This window comes from Rhamphochromis longiceps, linkage group LG9 (genome assembly GCF_057381845.1).
Source record: "Rhamphochromis longiceps isolate RC_006_pf linkage group LG9, R_longiceps_female_GT1.1, whole genome shotgun sequence".
NCBI lineage: Eukaryota > Metazoa > Chordata > Actinopteri > Cichliformes > Cichlidae > Rhamphochromis > Rhamphochromis longiceps.
The window spans coordinates 27,573,595-27,593,682 of record NC_140565.1 but is presented as its reverse complement, the minus strand read 5'-3'; the positions used below and the strand labels follow the sequence as shown (position 1 = coordinate 27,593,682).

General features: G+C 37.4%; 1 protein-coding gene across 3 annotated transcripts; it reads left to right on the top strand.

Annotated features, from left to right (window-relative positions):
- Window positions 1-2,559: 2,559 nt before the first annotated feature.
- smpx (small muscle protein X-linked) lies at window positions 2,560-18,415 on the top strand. 3 transcript variants are annotated; one of them, XM_085419132.1, is made up of 5 exons: window positions 2,560-2,610; window positions 7,192-7,251; window positions 11,633-11,719; window positions 12,625-12,768; window positions 17,808-18,415. In XM_085419132.1, the coding sequence occupies exons 2-4, from the start codon at window positions 7,216-7,218 to the stop codon at window positions 12,763-12,765; spliced, it is 264 nt and encodes an 87-aa protein (XP_085275258.1). In that variant the 5' UTR covers window positions 2,560-2,610; window positions 7,192-7,215; the 3' UTR covers window positions 12,766-12,768; window positions 17,808-18,415. The 3 variants fall into 3 exon arrangements, with proteins under 3 accessions (XP_085275258.1, XP_085275257.1, XP_085275260.1); XM_085419131.1 differs by lacking the exon at window positions 2,560-2,610 and adding an exon at window positions 3,922-4,078; XM_085419134.1 differs by lacking the exon at window positions 2,560-2,610 and adding an exon at window positions 3,926-4,083.
- Window positions 18,416-20,088: the final 1,673 nt, after the last annotated feature.

The following is a 20,088-nucleotide window of genomic DNA, read 5'->3' as shown; positions in this document are numbered from 1 at the left end:
TATTTGCCTATGAAATAAACTTCCTTTTGGCATTTCTAGGTTAGTTTGGAAGATATTTACATAGTCCTGAGGATTATGTAAATGGTTATTCCTCAGGACTATGTAAATAACTCGATCACCTTTAAGTCACCTTGGATTGTCAGACTTTGAACCTTACACTGGACTAGCAGATGCCTTTTAAACAACATTTAAACTTTTCCCATTAAAAAAAATATCAACAGAGTCTGTATTATTATGGGAGCATGATTCTGGATTTCCAACAAGGTAAATGTTTTCAATGGAGAAAAAAAAAAGAACATATTTGATGGGGTTTTTGTTCAGGTGAAATGAATGATTGATTGAGCTCTACAGTATTCCCATTATTGAATGATGATACTTTTCCACAGGTTTTCTTTGTTTTAAAGGTGATATACAGCATAAACAACTTCAGAGCCACAGCACAGACCAAAACAAATGAGCACATTAGCCACACCTTCTCACTTCCTTCATGATACATTTATAACCAAAAGCCAAAAGCAACACCCAAATACAATTAGCTCTATGCAATACATTGAATATCTATTAGATGCTGCAGTTACCACCTGTAGAGTTTGCTTGTTTGTTTTTTCAGTTATCTTCGGGGAGGGGGGGTTTCAGTGTGTGCCATCTTGCTTTTATATTGCCGTGTTGAGCTTAATGGCCTTCATAAGCATGTGGCTGGTCAAAAGTTTAAAAGTGAGGGACTTGCGACTAGTGACTGGCTGGACCAGCTCCAAGATAAAAAAATCCGGAAACTAAAATTACAACACAAAAAGGAAATATGACCCCAGTGCTCTGCTACTAGTTGTTTTTTCTATAATAATACTCAAAGTCTTTCAATTATAGATTTGTGCAAAAGAATATTTTCTCAGGACTCCATGCAGTTCTTTGGAAAACTAAGTACAATCCAGAGGAATTGAGTGTGTAAGTAGCAGCCAGAAGCTGCTAATCAAATGCATTCGATTAACTGATCATCAGCAAGTTTAAGCACATCTATAAAAGCAGAAGAACTTTGAAAAATAACAAACCTGCACGACTTGGTTGCAAGGTTGTGTTTACAACAAACCACCAGATTTCAAATGTCCTTTGAATGAAGTGGAGATATTTTTCCATAATGCACAGCACCACGTTTGGTGAAAACCAAACACAGTATATCAGCACGACCGCCTCATCTGACAAGCACAGTTGTGGAAGGGTGATGATACGGGGTTTTGTCTCAACCAAAGGAACTGGGCATCTTGTACCAACTGAATCGAAAATTAATGTATTCTAGACTCAAATGTGCCAAGCTGTAGCAGTACTGCTGGCACAGCTTGACTGAAACTGGTTCATGCAACAGTTCAACAGTCCCGAAGCATAGCAGCAAACCTATAACAGAATGGCTGAGAAAGAAAAGAATCGAGGTGTTCCAGTGGCTCAGTCAAAGTTCAGAATACAACCCGAATGAAATGCTGTGGTGACTATTAAGAGAGTTGTGCATAAACAAATCCCAACAAACCCCAATCAACTGAAACAACACTGTAAAAACTAGTGGGCCAAAATTCTCTGCAAGCTTTTAAATCCTTTAGGTCTACTTTCTTTTTCACAATACTGTAGAACTTTTTACAGACTGCTCTATCAAGGCAGAAAAAACAACTTGACAAAAACCTCATCGTTACATATCCATAAAAAGTTCTTTGACTTTCTCCTGCACCACAAGATTCAGTCATGTTTGATCTTTGTACTTTATACAGCCAATTTGCAATTAATCAGATCATGTCGAGAAATGTTATGCCTTGGATTTTCCCTCCTCTGGGCTCCACCAACCCGATCTCTGCAACAACACAATAAACACATTCAGTGATGAAAGTGTTTATCTATAATAGACCAGGACGGTCCTTCCCAACAGTTGAGACCTGTGTGTGTGGGTTGCATTTGCATAGTTTGAAATATATAACAAGCTTTCAGTTTGAGCCTCTTCATTTTACTACCCAGGGACACAACAGGTCAGTGTAACAAGCCTGACGATCGCTGTGCTTTGCTGCAATAAATGTGAACAGCCTCATTTGAAGAACACATCCAGAGAGAAAGGTAGGTTGAATGTGTCATAATGACTTCAAACATACAGAAGTGCACACACATAAACACACACACGGACACACACACACACACACACACCTATCCTTGTCTTTGTTACATTATAGGGCCACCTGTCCAAAACATGCATCGTGGGATCTAACTTTTCTGCTGGTTGTAAAGCACTGAAAAATTAGACCAGACTAGAAACCGCATTCTGGGAACTTGTCAGGTATTTTGTAATTAAAAAATTTGATTAAATATAAAAGTTATTTTCTTTGGTCCCCATACTTATTCTGGTTCCCACCCCATGACTGTGCTAACAGGTCCTTGTCCCCACAATGTAATAAAGACAAACACACACACAGACGCACAGAGGCTGAAACTCATTTTACTTCTCTGATGCTGGGTCGGGTTCCACTCTGGGAGGAGTTTTCTGTCTCGCAAGCCAATCAGGACAAGCGGAAACAGGTCAGGTAGCCGAAGAGGACCTCAGAGAGCGCACAGGCAAGGCAGAGCAGCTACGCACACCAGGAGGTAAGAAAGCACACACTCATTCATAGCCACATGCGCACCTTTAACTCTGTGGGATCACAGGTCTCCTCTGGGCTTCTGGTTGTACATCAGTGTATAAACGCAGATATACCAGCATGACTGCTTCTTTCTGTGTGTTTGTGTGCGTCGGGGTAGAAATAGGCCAGTCCCATTTTAGTCACTGAGATTAGGAAAGGGTGTTTTCGGGACTCAAGTGTCAGGGTTTGATGAAGAGCTAAAAATTACCATGCATCTCATCTCTGAATGCCATATAAACAGATAGATTTGAGTTTCATGAGTAAAATGTTTTATTTTCTGAATGAAGCTGCAGTGAAATTATTTTACTCTTTGGAACATTTTGCTACATGAGTAGATTAAAAAAAATCCAAATGCTTAAATCAGTGACCTCACTTCTCATTATGAATGAATGAATATCCGATAATCTAGCAGACAGTTTCATGGTTCATTCTTAACTGGAGCATTTTTCTGCAATTGTTTAAAAACTTAAAAGCAATTTGAAATTAGGGATCAAGTCATCATAAATATTGCTGAATGAGATTGAATTACATTGGCAGACAAGCTGGATCGTAATTTTTAAAAATTAAGTTTGATCCTAACGTGAGTCCCTTATTTTTTGTCAATCAGAACATTACAATATATGAGAGCTTCTGGTTCATGCTGAAATGCCCTGAATCTATTTCGCATTATTTCCCTGTAAATATAACTTAAGTAAATGTTTGCATCAGCAAATATCATAAAAGCAGCCATAACAGAAGCTGGCAACATTGTGTTTGATTGGTTCATGGTTAAAGCATCAGATTTTTAAATGGTGTTTGGCCCAGTCAGGTACGAGAAAAATCATCTTTTTTAAGTTTACAAAGATCTCACTGTAGCTTAAAAATATGTAAACATCATATATGCAGACGGTGCTGCATTTCAGTGGTCTGCATTTAAAAATTTTAAAAACTTTTGGATCTTATTTGAAGAGTTTTAAAATGAGTGTGGATTATGAATTAATACATGTAAAAAGTGTTAAAGTCACTATGGTCTTGGAGTTAAATGTGTTTTGCTGCTCCTGACTAATCTTGTAAATGTAGTTTTAAAAAAAGAACCCTTTAAAATCTATGCAAATTAAGCTGTTTCCAGTGCTCAGTGCGTCTGTTTGACTGTGTTTTGGTCCGTCGCTGTGTGTGTCCATGTGAGCATAGATAGAAAGCAGGTCCCTTCTGTGTATCACTCGTCTATTTATAGTGAGAACAAATCCCAGATATGAGAGGAATCCTCCTACCACTTACAAGGCAAAGAGAGAGAGAGTTAGTGAGCGTGAAAGAGGGAGAGGGAGAAGGAGAGAAAAGAAAGGAAGAGAAAGAGATGGAGAGAAGACAGGCAAATAGTGCATGAGGAGTCAAATAAACAAGAGCAGTGGGTGTAAAAAAGCAAGCATCAGAAGAAAGAGTTGTTTCATCGACTGGTAAGTTCAGTCTCCTTTACATAATGTTATGTCTATGTGCTGTGTTTTTATTGGCATGACAGTTGATGGCATTACTGTCAAAGTCATTCAGCTTTCTGTGGCTTTTAAAAGGATTATTATGTAAGTTTCTAAGGAGAACTCAGAGTATGGCAGGGAAAAATTTAAGCCAAATTCTTTATTGAGTTTGGTTATTCAGCAATTGATGTACTGCATTTATTCTTAATAAATCAACAGCCAGCAACTTGGGAAATAAAATGACCTTATGTGATTCATTATTTGGAGAAAGAGGAGGATTTGAAGGATTTGAATGGGATGCAAGATACAGTGTCAGTGTCCCAAGGTCAGCCTACCTTAGCAATCACTGGAAATTCTTAGGTTTCCAGCCATGAAAGTCTAAAGTCCATGAAACCTCAAAATGTTTTCACTTTGCAGAATCAGACTTTATGCTAAGCCAATCATCTCCTATTAAATATTAAGCGTACAGATTTAGGAGCGGCTTTGATCTTTCTGTTACACTCTTGGCAAGAAAGGAAAGAATTTTATTTAAAGTTAGAATGAATTGTTTTATGCATTATTTATGTTGGTATTTCACACATGAGTTTGAAACTGTTCTTGTGTTTCATATCTGTAATCAAAGTGAGACAAACCTATATGCACAGCTGCACCTCTTTAAAGTTTTATTGATGTTCAAGCAAAAACATGCAGGCATACAGACTTTTTCACAGGTTTCATGAAATAAACTGGCATACCACTGTGTTGCATCTGGTTTAAAAAACCTGAAAGCATAAATAATATATTCACCTGTGCCTCTTTGCCTCGTTGCATGACAGACATGAGTGTGCAAAGTGAAAGGGCTTTTCAGACTCTGCAGTGTGGCGTCACTGAGGCGGCTGCTACGGGCAGCCAACATTAATATCATCACGTAGTGGAAATGTGTGTACTGTGTATTTCAGCGGGGTCCATGTTTTTACTCACAAGGGCAGAAAAGCTTTTTCCTTCTTTCGTTTTGTTGTACCAAGGACATTGGAGAAACCAGTCGACATCTGGCCCTCGTAGCTACTAGGAGATAAGATAAATAGGCCGTGGAAACTTTAATGATAGTTAACCACTTGTTGCTTGGAGTGGATTTGTAGTTTATTTATAGTTAAAAGGAGGGGAGCAAGTAAAAAATAACTGCAAAGTGGTGAGAGACACTTTTGTTCCATTTGAAAAGACCCATGTAAGTGATCCTTAAAAGACACACAGACATGTTTCTACTTCAAGAACGAATGATTGTTAGGTGGAGGAAACAAAGACAGATTTTTGACCTTTGACAAGGAGACTAAAGTTTTATTTTTAATTGCTGTTTGGTTGGGTTAAGAAATTTTGGTTTAGCTTACTTCTAATCTCAACCATATTTGGTTTGGAAAACCATCATCTGGGTTAACATACTCCCTTATACAACATTAAACATGCGCTAGTACGCTTCACTTCCTAGATTACCAGAGTGCTCAGTTTCACCCCATCTAAACAGGCTTTAGTGACTTCTCTGTTTTTTCTTATAGGAGTCAGTCAACTTTGGAGGACGTGAGATATTAGTGAACCAATTATTAGTGAACAAATAATACTGGTTTGTGAATAAGTAATGACATCAAAGTACAGCACTATTGTAGTGGAAGGTTACACAGTCAGACCATCACTACTTGCAACTGTCTATGCTGCTGATAGATATGCATCCATTTACTCCAAAGCGGCCCTAACTACTAGACAGGAGCATAACCTCATTCAGTACAAGCATATAGACTCTGACCTACATGGGATAAAAACCCACTGCTAGTGTTAACTACATTCAGGCTATTTTCTTCCTTTTAGACTTTTTGATTTGTCTTAATTTCAGTTTAACTGATTAGGATATAGACATACATTGTTTTTAGCATTTTCTTTTGGTTAATCCTTGTTAACAGGACATGGACATGTCCATGAAGATGTCCATGTCCTAGAGCAGAGATTCCAAAAATGTCAGCCCCTAATGGGCCAGGACGGTACTGTATGGGTTGCAGTAATAAAGATTCAATTTGAAATTACTCCATGTGTACAATTTCATATTTCCATATTTTTATTCATTTATATAAAAGTGATTTTTATTTCAATTTTTATATTAATAAAGAATTTTATATTAAAACTGGTAGGTGCTGGTTAGTTTTTTATATTACTCACTACTCTTACCTAAACTTACCACTCTATATTACAGTCTATGTCGCAGTGTCAAGTGGGTCACACATTGGCTTTACCACTTCGCAAACAATTTGGTGGCACCAATGGGAATTTTTGGTTTGTAAGTGGGGTGCAGCTTTCTTGACTGTAAGAATGAGTTAGAGTTAATCCAGCCACTAAAGACGCAGTGACAGCTATGTCCACACATGGCAGTAATTGAAAAGATAGTGGAAACACACAATAAGATAAGCTTATAACACACAACATTGTTTGAGATGAAAGGAGCAAGATTGCTTTCAATTTCCTACACTTTAATTGATGTCTATTTTTAGATTGCACTAAATAACCAATACGTGCCTTGCTCGCCCCGGTAAAACAGCTGTTTCTGTCGTAGGTTCTGCTCGTGTTGTGATATAAATACATTTGGCTGAAAAAAGTTCATAGCAGTAAAGGTGGTGAAGCAGCACACTGGAATTTTGAAGAGTTTCCCTCTTCAGCTACAACTTTATAGCAATAAAAACTGTACAAAAGTGACGTTTATCATTCACACTGCTGTGTACCGTGTTACATTACCAAACTACAGAATCTCCAAGAAGAAATTTGACAGTAGTAGTAGAAATTTTTCTATTTTGCCTTTTTTTTCTATTTTACCTTTACATCAATCCAAAAGTCATCCCAAAAGTGAAATTGAGGTACTTTTATACTGGCAGTCACTCTGTCTCCCTCTCATGAATGATTCAGAGAACAGTTCCTCTGCCTGCTTAACTCCCCAAGAGTCGCTAAGCAACTGAAATGGTATCCCAGGCCGTGAAAACCACAGGAACTGAGTACCAGTGCCCCCAACATGCATACACACGCTCACAAGTACACAGAACAAAGATCCAACACACCTGAATGTCTGTGATCTATGCTTCCTGCAGGTCAGCGGACTCACCAGGGGGATTATGTCCAAACCTTCGACCAACGTTAAGGCCCTTCAGGTAAAAGTTTGTTTTTTTCCATCTGTATGCACAGTAAGGTGGATGTGTCTTCAAAAGGTTGTGTGTTACCTCCTGCATGATATTAACTTTACAAAAGTAAAGGCAGAATAGAAGACAACTGAAATGCACAGTAACTCTTCCTGCTCCTCAATAAAGACAAATTCAGGTTTCCACATTAAAGTATTTATTCACGAAGGCAAATGCTGAGTTTAAACTGTGCATATACATTATCAAGGCGTTGTTAGTGCAGGGTTTTAGCAAGGCGAACATATGCAGAGCAGTTTCTTTGTGTTGGTGGCTTTCTGTGTGTTTCCTCCATCAGCTCACTTCTCATTGTGCTCATTTTCACGTCTAACCATGGGATAGGCATCAGAACAGAGTTTCTTTTTTTATTAACAGTACAACCATGAGGTTCACAGTTCAGTTTCCACCAAAGAGTCCATCATCACTTTATCACAAAGAAAAAAAGCAATGCGATTTCACATTATAAATGTTTGGATGATAAAAACCTCTTTATACTTCAGTGTCAGCAGCTTTGCACGTTTTAGCTCATCAATAACAAATCTTTTAATTGCTTTAGCTTCAAACATTTTCAAAAGGTGGTTGCAGACAGCTATTGTTTTCCATTTATTAATTATTGCCTAAATACCCTTTAATATTCCATCAGATGATGATTTTCTGCATTTAGGTTTTTTTTTTTTTAATTCAACTTTTGTCCTTAGCCTCCTCTTAGTCTGTAAGACAAGTCTAGAACTTTCAGGATGTCTATTTGCAACCTGTTGCCAATTCAATGTCAAGGAACAAAGATCTTGGGAAGAGCCAACACATGCATGGACGATAGTCATGTAAAGATGATGGTTATACAAAGTCAATGTAGTCAAAATCAGTTTGCAAATAAGGATAAAAGGTTGTAAATTAAACATGTTCTGTGTTTTTTTGAATAAAGACATTTAAAATGAACCCATAGGGAAATTTTGCATTGTTACAGAATAAGCGTGATAATGACAAATGCCTTGGTAGACATGGTTACAGAGAAACATTTGCACCCTTCAAGCTGCAACCATAGGCTGTATTGGTGCATACAAGTAAAATACAAATATAGCACTAGAATTTAACTTAACAAAAAGTGGGACAAAGACATTTTTGTAATTGGCCATTAATAGATAAACCACATAGCAAACCATAATATTTGTTAGATATCTATATTACAAAATGCCTCAAAAAATCAATAAAATCAAAATCAATAAAGTATTCTGATTCTGATTCTGAAAAGCAAACTTCCCTCATAAGCTGTACACAGACATACTTACCTGCTAATTATTGTTAAATAAAAGACTAATAAGTACTAAGATTTCACTCACCAAACAGATTTGTTGTACCGCACACAGTGGACCACATTATTAAATTAAAATGCTTTGAAGGCACCGACAACACTAATAAAATGGACAGGTCCTTGTCATGACTTAAATTAATGGAGATCAGCCTTGCAGAAAGCATCTGGTTGCCTATCTATGACTGGCATGCTACCTATACCTGTAATATTAGAATTACTTGAAAAAAGAAACAAACAAATAAAAAAACTCTGTACAGCTCTTATGAATGGATGAATTAGCTCGAAAGACCCAAAACACTACAGGAGTTTTCTATACCAGGGTGCAAATGTTTATTAGTGCTCTAAAGTTGACCATGTTAAACATGTAACTCTATGAGGGAATGAATCACCTTTGAAGCCACCCTCAAGTGGCTTTGGCACCTTCGTTTTCCATGTTGCCCTAATATTTCAACCTCACGGGTTGCCAGAGATTCAGGAGCATTAGCAACCATGTAAAAGGAAGAAGATGATGTGGAATCAGAAAGGCCAGCATAAATGCGAGAATATTATAGGGGTAAAGTACTAAGTCAGCTGAGCATCAGTAAAAGCAGGTTTTCACAACAGGCTCTGTTTACAGCTGCTTCAGAGAGCAGCAACAGTTTGACTAAGAAAGCAACTTTAAAAACACATACGCAAGAAATGGAAACCAGAGGCTGTCTGAGGGAATTCAGTTGTTAAGCTTTTGAAAACAGTTGACAGTCAAGTAAATTAAATCAAATCTGTAGTTCAAGTCTTAAACTCGGCTTGGTAATTCAGTTTAACATATTCCTATATAATACAGACATAATGGTACTACAATGTGGAAGTAACAAGAAGTCTGGCTATTGAGCTTATTTGTATGTTTGTTTGTTTTTCTCTCAACAGGATTAGTCTGTGAGTCTGTTTTTCTTCCATTTACCTGTCAGATACTGAGGTCTTTCTTCTTATCTAGGCTTTCCTTTCATGTTCACATAAAGTTATAACAACAGCTAGTCAGCAGGCAAGCTTAAAGGATTAGTTCACCTTCAAAAAACATTAACAGAATCAATCAAAATGCGGAGGTATACTGTAGTTCAGTCTCAGCCTCTTCCCAGACTCACAGCTAGTGTTGACTTTATAGGGTATCGTCTCAGACAGCTTCTCTCACACTTCTACTTCACATACTGTATATGTGGATGTGGTTAGCAACAAGGTTAATGGTGATAAATAAGTAGAGGTTTGGAGCGTTGGTGCTGTTATTTAGATAAAAAATGGTCTGACGTGTGTTGCATAAGCTGTTTGGCGAAAGTTCACACATACACTCTACTTTATGCAACAGCTGTGCCCCTACAAAATGTGGAATTTACCAGTGTTTTCTTGCCTGGTTATTGCTAAGACTATTAGAATTATTAAAATGATGAGTAGAAAATATCTTGGATCTAAACTTTATGAGGAATGAATGAAAGACTTGTACATGCACAGGGAAACATATGAGGTTAAAACACAGACTTAACCTCTTAATCAGCTGTTTAAGTGTTATATTATATCTTGCATGTGTTTCTGTGCTGTACTGAAGAGGTATTGAACAAAAGAGAACATGCCAAATCACATGTTTTCTAAACTTAGAACTCTGTATACTTAACTTTGCAATCAGATAAATATTTAATTCATGTTTATCTAAACCTCAATTCATTAATCGTAAAAGTTAAACGTGAGTTTCTATAATGATTTTCCAGCTGGCCAAATGTGGCAAATGCCTTAAAATTTCAGTCCCCATGTTATGTAGGAGCTCAGTCTAGTTGGCTGACTTTATGTCACTTCATGTTGTATTACTTTCTTTCGTCAAATTACTGGGAGTAACTTACTTGAATCATTAATAGTTTTAATAGTTTTGTTGTTTTTCTTTAAAAATTTGAGAGAAAATCAGGTTACTGAGATATGTATGCTTGGTCTGCTTTGCCCAAATGTCTAAAGCTGTTAAGTTTACTGTCACAGGAAGTCAGGGGGGAAAAGCTGATACTAGTGGACATTTAAAATTATTGTTGTCAAATACATAAACAAAACTACATAACTACAAAGATAAACTGAAACTGAGATGGTTTATGGGGATCAACTGGGCATTTTCGTATCCAAATAAATCAGGTAAATCTACTGGTTTGCTCTCAAAGTTCATGATCTTTTAATGGCTGGTGGAAAAATAAAAGCCTGAGCTGCAATAAACATTTTCTTCCTATGCATGGGAGGCTCAGATTGAATTACAGCATGTGGTTTTGTTTTCTTGAAAATGGATTTTGAAGCGCAATGACTGAATTTTCATTCTGGGGTGAAATATTCCTTTAATCTTTGGGTTGTGCCAGTGGTGTGCAAGGACATGAATGCTGACGGCACGCCAAGCATAAAGACAACAAACGATTCCAGCCAAAGCAACGTTACAGTGATACAAACATATCAGCAAACATGCTGCGAATGAGGCGATTTACCTTCCCTCACCAATCTCAAAACCTTAACGTCTGTAAAATATATAACTCTTTCATAGAACAACATCCACAGACATCGTTAACACACATCACACTCCCACTCTGTACAGCTGTACAATGTGAGCTTATATACAATACATTACAGTACAAATACAAAACACATCAAATCCAGGTGGTTGGACGTTGGGGCAGGCAGCAGTAGAACATCGAGTTAGCAGGTAGATCGTTCTTATCTGTGTGTGTGTGTATGTTTGTGTGTGTGTGTGTGTGTGTGTGTGTGTGTGTGTGTGTGTGTGTGTGTGTGTGTGTGTGTGTGTCTGTCTGTCTGTCTGTCTATGTTTAAGCATGTCTCTCCCAATTTTCATAAAAACACAAGTCTCTTTTTAGGGACATGATGATAACAAGGAAGCAGTGGTCATAATCAAAACATTGGGTTTTGAGGAAACAGCAGAAGCCTGAACGCACGCACGCACGCACGCACGCACGCACGCACGCACGCACACACACACACACCGCAGACAGTTGAGTATCAAGTGTTGAAAGGGTCTCATTGGCTGTTTTTGCTGTCATTCAGGCTAATTTGAACATCCCGATGGGAGCTCTGCGTCCAGGGGCGGGACATCCTGTCAAGAGAAGAGAGGACACAGTAGAAACAGAAGAGGTGAGATAACACATTTCACACCCAGTCCACTGGTCTGCATTTTCCTCATCCCCACTCTACCCACACCTTAATGCCAGTGGGCAAGACAGACACAGCTTGTGCCAGCTTGTGGAGCTGATGCTTTTCCCCCCCCCCACAATGTGGTCACATTTAAATTGTAAATTCAACATACGCATGACCACCTCAGGGATCTGCATATATTTACAACTTGAATTTTCCTGACCCAAATGAGCTGAATATGGATACAAATGTATGCTAATATCGTCTTGAAAACTAAAAAAATAAACTCAGACATTTCCTAGTTTGGCTCTATTCCACTTTTGTGCTTCTAATGTAAGCTTTTATTGTACAATTAGCATTTCTTACTAACTACTGTGTATGTGTTGCTGAGTTTTACATATTTAAAAGGCCAATCTAGGGAATAGCTTTGCAAATTAACTTGGGCTATAAATGCTGTAGTGTGTGGCATGGCAATAAAAGAAACATTTCCTTAACTTTGTTTACTTATTCTAAGCAGATTTTATTTTGTGATCACTTTATAACACAATATAGTATAATATAAGATATAACAAAAAACTACAAAATTAATTTCCTGAGAACTGCATTTAATTGACATTAAAAAGGAACTAGAAAGCTACTTTCTAGCTACACCTTTTTATTCTTATTTTACTTATCTTATATTGGCCTTCTATGAGGCTCTTCAGTTTATACTCTAGCGGACACAGGTAGTTTTTGCTGCTGTCTCTTTAAGGCCTTTCCTAAAAGCTCACATTGTTATGAATAGGCATCTTAAGCAGCAGCTTCCATTGCAATCTGTCCCTTTATAAGATGATGAAGTTTCTCTTTAAATATAGGTAAAAGCAATGCTGCCATCACCTCACACACAATTTATTTTTTTAAATCAGGATCCTTCACCTCCAAGCGCTGCAACCCAGTCACCAGAGGAGAAGAAATTGCCAGGAGCAGTGAAGCTACCTGGGCCTGCTGTTAACCTTTCAGAGATACAAAACGCCAAGAGTGAACTACGATGGGTCACCAAGGAGTAACATGTAGGTTTGATTGTAGTTCCCTTCATTTTTGCAAGATTCCAAAGAAAATAAAACTTCATCAATACACTATAAAAAGGAAAATTATTTTCTAAAAATATTATATAGGATGTGCAAGTTAATCTCTAAACTTCCATAAAGTTAAATTTTTAATGTAATCTTTAAAAGGAAAAATTCCAAAACCAGGAAGAAAAACACTAAAACTATATTTTAAATAAAATGCAGTACCAATAGTATTGTAGCTTTAGTTTTTGAGTAGGTACACAGTACCTAAAAACAGTAAAAAGTTTGATTTCAATCACGCTTGCAAGTATGGTTGTGCATTGAGTTATAAGGAGCTTAAATTCAAAATAGGGGCCATTTATACAATTTCTACTTGTCCCTTACCTGGTAATATGCGTACTTATCAGAACCCTTTCCTGACAGCACTAAAGTTTCCATCGATACTATGTAACAGCTGCTTATTTTAATATTTGATATTTAATGCAGGTCTTTTGTGTGATGCGTGATGTAGATAGGCTGGGTTTATAAAGTCCAGACTAAAAGATGCAAATTGCAACCAAACTACTGAAAGGAAGCACAAATACTGCAAATACTTTGTGGAGGATGCAAATCCAGTTTGAGTGCAAGAAAAAAGTCAATCATTTGCTAACGTGACAAACGTGTACATGTATGTACAAAAGTGTACATATAAAGACAGAGAAGCATACTGTGTTTGATGTTACTGAGAAAAAGTGAAGAATACTAAGGTTAAAGTCCTCCACAGTTAACATGTGAGACATGTCTACAATTCCTGTCCAATTCAGATTTTTTCATTTAATTCAAGTTTATTTATATAACACTAAATTGCAACAACTGTCACCTCAATGCATTTTGTATAGGAGGAAGAGACTATACAAATTTCTGGAGAAAACCCAACATAAAATTCTACGAGTAAGCACTTTGTGAAGCTGTGAAGGAAAAACTCCCTTTTAACAGGAAGAAACCTGCAATACAAACGGGCTCAGTCATCTGCTGTGACTGGTTGTTGACTGAGGGGAAAGAAAAAAGCAAAGGCAGACAGGAGAAAACACAAGCTGAGAGAGAGAGAGAGAAGACAAAACTCTGACACACTGCAGCGGTATGTAAACATGTGGGGAGTGAAATAACGTGAGAGAAGAAGTGCTCAGTCCACCACACAAAGTCCCACAGCAGCAGTAGTGGCTCAGATCCAGCCCTAACAATAAGCTTTATCAAAAGTAAAGTTTTTGGTCTATTTTTAGAAGTAGAGAGGATGTCTGTCTCCCAAATCCAAACTAGGAACTGATTCCCTTAGAAGAGAGTCCTGGAAGCTGAAGGCTCTGCCTCCCATTCTACTTTTAAAACTATAAGCAAGCCTGTAAAGTGCTCTGTTAGGATAATATGGTACTAGGAGGTGTTTAAGATATGATGGGATCATTGAAGATTTTGTATGTAAGGATAATGATTTTAAATTTGACTGTAATTTAATGAAGATAAGCTAATGTAGGAGAAATATACGTGTCCTTGTCAGTACTCTCCTTATAGTGTTTTGGATTAACAAATGTCTTTTCAGGTAAATTTTAAAACAATCTACAAATTAATTTGTGAACTAGCTTTTCAGTATCACTCTGAGACAAATTGTTTCTGATTAGATTATGCAAGGTCCTAAATCTTAAATAATGCAAGAAAACAGCCTTGTAAAATATTGCCTAAGGGAAGCATGTTTGATAAATGATACTGGACCCAGCACAGGACCCTGTGGAACTCCAAAATTCCCTTTCGTGTGTGAAGACAGTACATTTCCTTTAACATATCCTAATCTCGGTAGTAAAATACTGTGGTCAGTGATACTGTATCAAATGCTGCACTGAGGTCTCACAGGACTGCAATTTAAGAATTTTTGAAATAAGGAAGGTTGGAGATAATTAACAAAGACAGCTGGGTCAAGTAAAGGCTTTTTACAGTAGTGGTTTCATTACAGCTACCTTGAATGCATCAATTATTGGTAAGATTTCTTTGTACAATCCTTTCGGAATTAGATCTAATAGAAGTAGACTGTTTTGTTTGGTACATCTAGGTAAAACTAAGTCTTGCAGTAAATCCTACATTCATTGGGGTTTTAATATTCAGTTTTATTGAGGCTATCTGAAAGTGTTACTGAGTGTGGTTTTGCAAGTTAGGGTAAACTTGACCTCATTTCTAGCTCTGTACTTTTATTCTTGGACTCTACCAGAGTAGGTTTACATCTGTCTTGGTGCAACTCCTCAGTTAATCCACTGTCCTCTTCCTTTAATGCCACCTTTCCTTGAAGTCAGCACTTGGCTGCCTTTGTTTCTGCAAACAAAAGTTACTTCTTGTAGAGTCATAAAACAAACTGTAAACCTCCTAGAAAACATAATTAAGCAGTCTTGAATCAGCAGCTTCTGAGAATCTGACCCAGAAGATGAGAGTGAAAAACGCAAACATCCACAAAAATGAAGATGATAGGAGATTTTTTCCATTTGGTAAATATTATGCTCATTACCTTGTAATTGTGGTATAAAACAGTGGATTTAGTCTTTTAATCACAAGCTCTATAAAACAGCGTCCCTTTTAATAGGTGAGGGAAATTTTCTGAAATGCTGACTGGCCTGAAAACACTGGATACAGAGTTACGTATAGCATAATGCTTTTCTGCAGTTGCCAAGTGCTCATGGTCACTTTTACCATATTAAAATCAGCTTACAAGAGTTGCTTAGTTAAATTTAAATACGCTATTTGTCTTCCATGAAACAGTGGTCACAAGCCATTCAGCCTGAATATTAATACAACACATCATTTCAGCGACATAAAGCTAATTACACCTTCAGCTATTCACTTGTCTACATAGCTTTTTATAGATCTTCATCTTTTAGCATTAGCCTAGCTGAAAGTTGAGCTGCATTCTGAGATTTGTTTTTAAACAAAATACTTCTCCTTGAAGCAGTTCAGGTTTCTAGGGTTTAATCCCCGCTTTTTTAACCTCCTCCTAGTGTAGCCAGCTGTCGGTCACTGCGGCTAATTAAAGAATGGATAAGCAGTGAACAAACTTTCACAGTTGGAGCAGGTGGATGGGAGCTATGTGCCTGAGGTAACCATATTAGGGAGATCCACTCTCACTAACATCACAAAGGGCCAAGAGCAGAAAAAAAAACAGCTGGAGGCCAACTGTTTAGAGCAGTTTGAAGCCTGAGCTTACTTGGACTCATGCTGACCCTTACTACTTGAAACTCTGACCGTGTTTAATATGAGAATCCTCACTATATAACCACTATATAAGAAGGGTTATGTGCAGAGTTGACAATGTCTCCAAACTGTTTGAAGAGTTCATGAATGACCACGAGAGACACCTGTAAGAATATCAAACACATCTTTGTCTAGAGCAAAGATATGTAGAGTTAAAAAGTCACACTGGCATCTTGCAACAATTACAGTCTGTGATATAGTGTCTTTTAATAAATATTTAGCGCTGCTTTATTTTTATTTTTACTTTTTTACCTCAACTTTGCACACACTGATATTAGCTAAAGTATGTCTCTTTGATGCATGGTAAGAGAACAAATGGTGCTATTGTATATCTTTTACATCGTACCCTAACCGGATACTCAAATTGGTCTACTCATATCTCTGTAAATGTGTGCTATTTGTATGGTGCTGGTGAGGATACGCAATAATTACTTGCAGTAGTTGCAGTTCACCACATGGAGTCAGTGTGGGCCGCTCAGCCTTTTGGGTCAAGCATCGTGTGTGTTGATGCCTCTGTGTGTGTGGGGGCTGGACAGGTTGAGTCAGATGCTATATTTATACTTTATGGGTGTGTGTGTGTTTTAGAAAATGAGTGTGAGCGCTGAGTGGCAGTCTGTGCTGCAACTTTCCCAGCGGGACACAGAAACCACAATATCCAAGCACTGCGGCTGCTGTGCCCAGCCCAAGCCACGTGGGTGTGCTGTGTAGGTGTTCTAAATGAGGGAGAGAAGAGATGGAATAACAAAAGCAGAAGCTGGTTTAAGTTTTAACATGGAAAATTATTCCAAACAGCAACAACAACAGCAGCCACGTACTAGCTGTTTAGTATTCTGCACAAGGGAAAAAGAAAAAGAATGTAAATTTAAACTGGTTTCATAATAGAAGTTCATAGATATTTATTAGCTTGCATCTACATAAACTATATAAACACTATCCTCATACATCTGTTATCATGATTATTGTTATTATTGTTTATCAGTTCTTTATGCAGTTTATAAAGAACACACTATGGAGACACAGATACAGCACCTCTAGCAATTTTCATTCCAGTGTTCACCTGAAAGTCAAACCCATCTGTGTTTGTTTACCATTTTTTCCCAGAGTTGTGGATATTAATCTGCTGCTAAAACTGCCTAGGTTCTTTGGCGAAAGGTTTTCCACAAGATTTTGGAAGCTGCCTGCAGGGATTTGCTCTGTGCAAAAAGCATTGGACAGGACTGTGGACACGAAATTCCACTCAAAACTAGCAAACGCTTTTATTTATGAATTTGGCTTCATGCATGGGGAAACTGCCTTGCTGAAACAGGCCGGAAATTTCCCAAAACTGCTGGCACAGAGTTGGATCACTTTATTAACTAAATTATCATTGTTTACAGCAGCATTATGAATTTCCTTTACAGGAGCGAATGGGCCTCAATTTACAAAACAGAACCCCAGATGTGAAGTAGAGAAAAGTATGGCTGTCCAAGTACTTTTGGCCAAGAGCTGAGAAGCAAATCTCTGACCAACATTAGCCGAAGACAAAAAATCAAAGCAAAACTTGGAAAAATGGATTTCTTGTTTATTACTTCAAGAATATGAGGCAGGCTTTTTGAAGGGTCAGCATCGCTAATTGCGCATGAGAATGTTTCTATATTTCAGCTACCAGTAGTAAACTGGCCTTCTCTTCATCGTCTAGAACGTCACAGACAGTCTGTCAGAGGTCGGCAGCTCTGAGACGGCTGATAGCAGCCAAAGAAAATCGCTCACCATGCCTTTATCTGCCTGTTTTCTTCCAGGATTCTCCAGCCAGGCGGAGAGGAAAGCAGATAATCTTCATAGACACAGACTTGCCCACTGACTCTGAAGAATGGCAAAATACAACCCCAATCCCAACATGTTTGGAGATACTAATGCCTCAGTTTTTATAAACTCTCCTCCAATCAGTAGTTTAACAGAAATATTTATTTATCTTTCCAATTAAATCATAATTTATACAACAATTTCAAATATTCTTGACAGTCTTGCTTCAGATAATATACCATTTACCTGGACTTTTAGAAGTGAGTGACTTGTGTTACAATTACAACATACTGTTTAGCATATTATCTGCTTTTCTGTTAAGTAGATGGTTAAAAAGGACATTTTATTGACAATGAATATAAATTCGAGGAATCCATCTCAGCAACAAATAAACTCTGTGGCGACACTTCAGCTGTTCACCACTGATTTATATTGATACTTTATATTGATACAATAATAAATGTTTCCTTTGTTAATGTTGTATGTGGGGTTTAAGGTCAGCTGTACTGCTTTTGGGGGAAATAATCATACGTTTGTTGTTTATTGTGATGTTTCCCAAAATGTCTTGAAAAAACACTGCAATAAATCAAAAAGGTTCTAAAAATCCTGTCCAAACTCGGTTTATCACTTATGCCTCCATCTGTTATAGCAAAAGACAACAGGAGTGCAAGTGTCTTAATATTACTGATAGATGCCGACGCTACAGTATTGTTTGGTTTGTTTGTAATGTTAACCAACTGTGTAATAAGAAATGAGATTTCTAAAGACCTACAGCTGGATAAATGAAGAAAAGGGTAATTTTAGCCCATTGCTGAGTGGGTTTAGGCCAATATGTCATGTCCTAATATAGATTTTGAGAGTATAACTGTAATGTTACTGTTAAAATGTTGAGGCGCAACCATGTATCATACACAACTAAAGTTTTATGGATATAAATTTAATGTTACTGTGATGAAATAAAAAAATTATGACACTTTTATGAGGTGTTTTAAGTGCATAGACAAACCACCAGATCATTTTAACGTGTTTGCTAGTGACACATAAAGTGTGTCAGGAAGGGGGGATTTGGGGTTTAAGTTGAAATAAGGGGCTTTATGATCATGTTAGGACTTTCTGGGTGTTTGATAATTTAGCTATGATAAAACTTACTCATAAGTAATTGCTTTTATGCTTAAACTTAATTGATTGAAAATCCTTGTTTTGTTTTCTCTTTGATTTTTTTTAGTAGAATAAGTGAAAGGTGACAGAGTGTAGTAAAAGGTCAATGTAAAAACAAAATGCTTGCAGAGACAGATAACAAGACGTTAAGACAGTTTGCTTGGAAACTTTGCACTTGTTTGTGATCAGATAAGAGAAGAAGAGAGCTTCTTAAAAGGGTGTCAAAAGTGCTGTTTACCCAAGTGAATAACATTGAAGATTATATATGTATAAATGATTGTTTATAAACACATTGCAATCGTGCTCATAGGAGTTTCTACTCAGTCATGTGGAGGTCAAAAGCTTATAGGAATGGCTTATAGTACAGAGGGGTAAATGCAAAAACACGCTTACACACATAAATAATAATTAGGCTAATCCTTTTGATTAGAGAGTCCCGAACATGATAGGTTGAACCAAGTTTGAAGAATTAAGAGAACAATTGATCAACACAATAGGTTATGGAGGCGTAGCAGGGGATGAAGGAAGCGCGAGACCAAAGGGAACCAATCACAGAAAGGGGGACCCCAAAAGAAGCACAGAGCACAGAGAACCACAGTTCCAGAAAAAAAGAAATATTTTTTTTGACTTGCTGGTTTTTATTGGTTAACCATTAATAACCTCGTAATCCTGATGACCTTTGTTATCCTATTTTGAAATGTTTCTTTTGTATGTTCACTTTGTAACTGCTGATTTGCTTTGTTCATGTGCGTATGTCACCTTAGCACTTGACATTAGTCTTGTGACTTTGTCCTTTAGAAGAAAATATCATCTTCCTGGTGGAGTTGACAGCTTGGGTATATTCGCTAACAAAGACTGCCTAAGCACACCGACAGGACATGACAGTAGTTTTCAGGGTGACATATTTAAAATGGATTATATCCTGGCTGAGACTTCTGGTCTTTTCATGTGGGTGTCAGGAGATTGGCAGTAAACAGAGTGTGACACTGATTTTAAAAAGAAATAGTCTGCTCAACCTGAAACTCTGACAAAACCAAATTAAAACTTCCCATTTACTGTGATGGAAAATGTAGCCTGGAGTGTTGTTTTCACATTACTTGCAGTGCCTGAAGGGGGGGA

Bases quoted from the DNA above. Each gene is read 5' to 3' on its own strand.
- smpx (XM_085419132.1), top strand. From the start codon at position 7,216: ATGTCCAAACCTTCGACCAACGTTAAGGCCCTTCAG. The intron at 7,252-11,632 runs GTAAAAGTTTGT...GCTGTCATTCAG, and splicing joins CCAACGTTAAGGCCCTTCAG to GCTAATTTGAACATCCCGAT. The intron at 11,720-12,624 runs GTGAGATAACAC...TTTTTAAATCAG, and splicing joins ACACAGTAGAAACAGAAGAG to GATCCTTCACCTCCAAGCGC.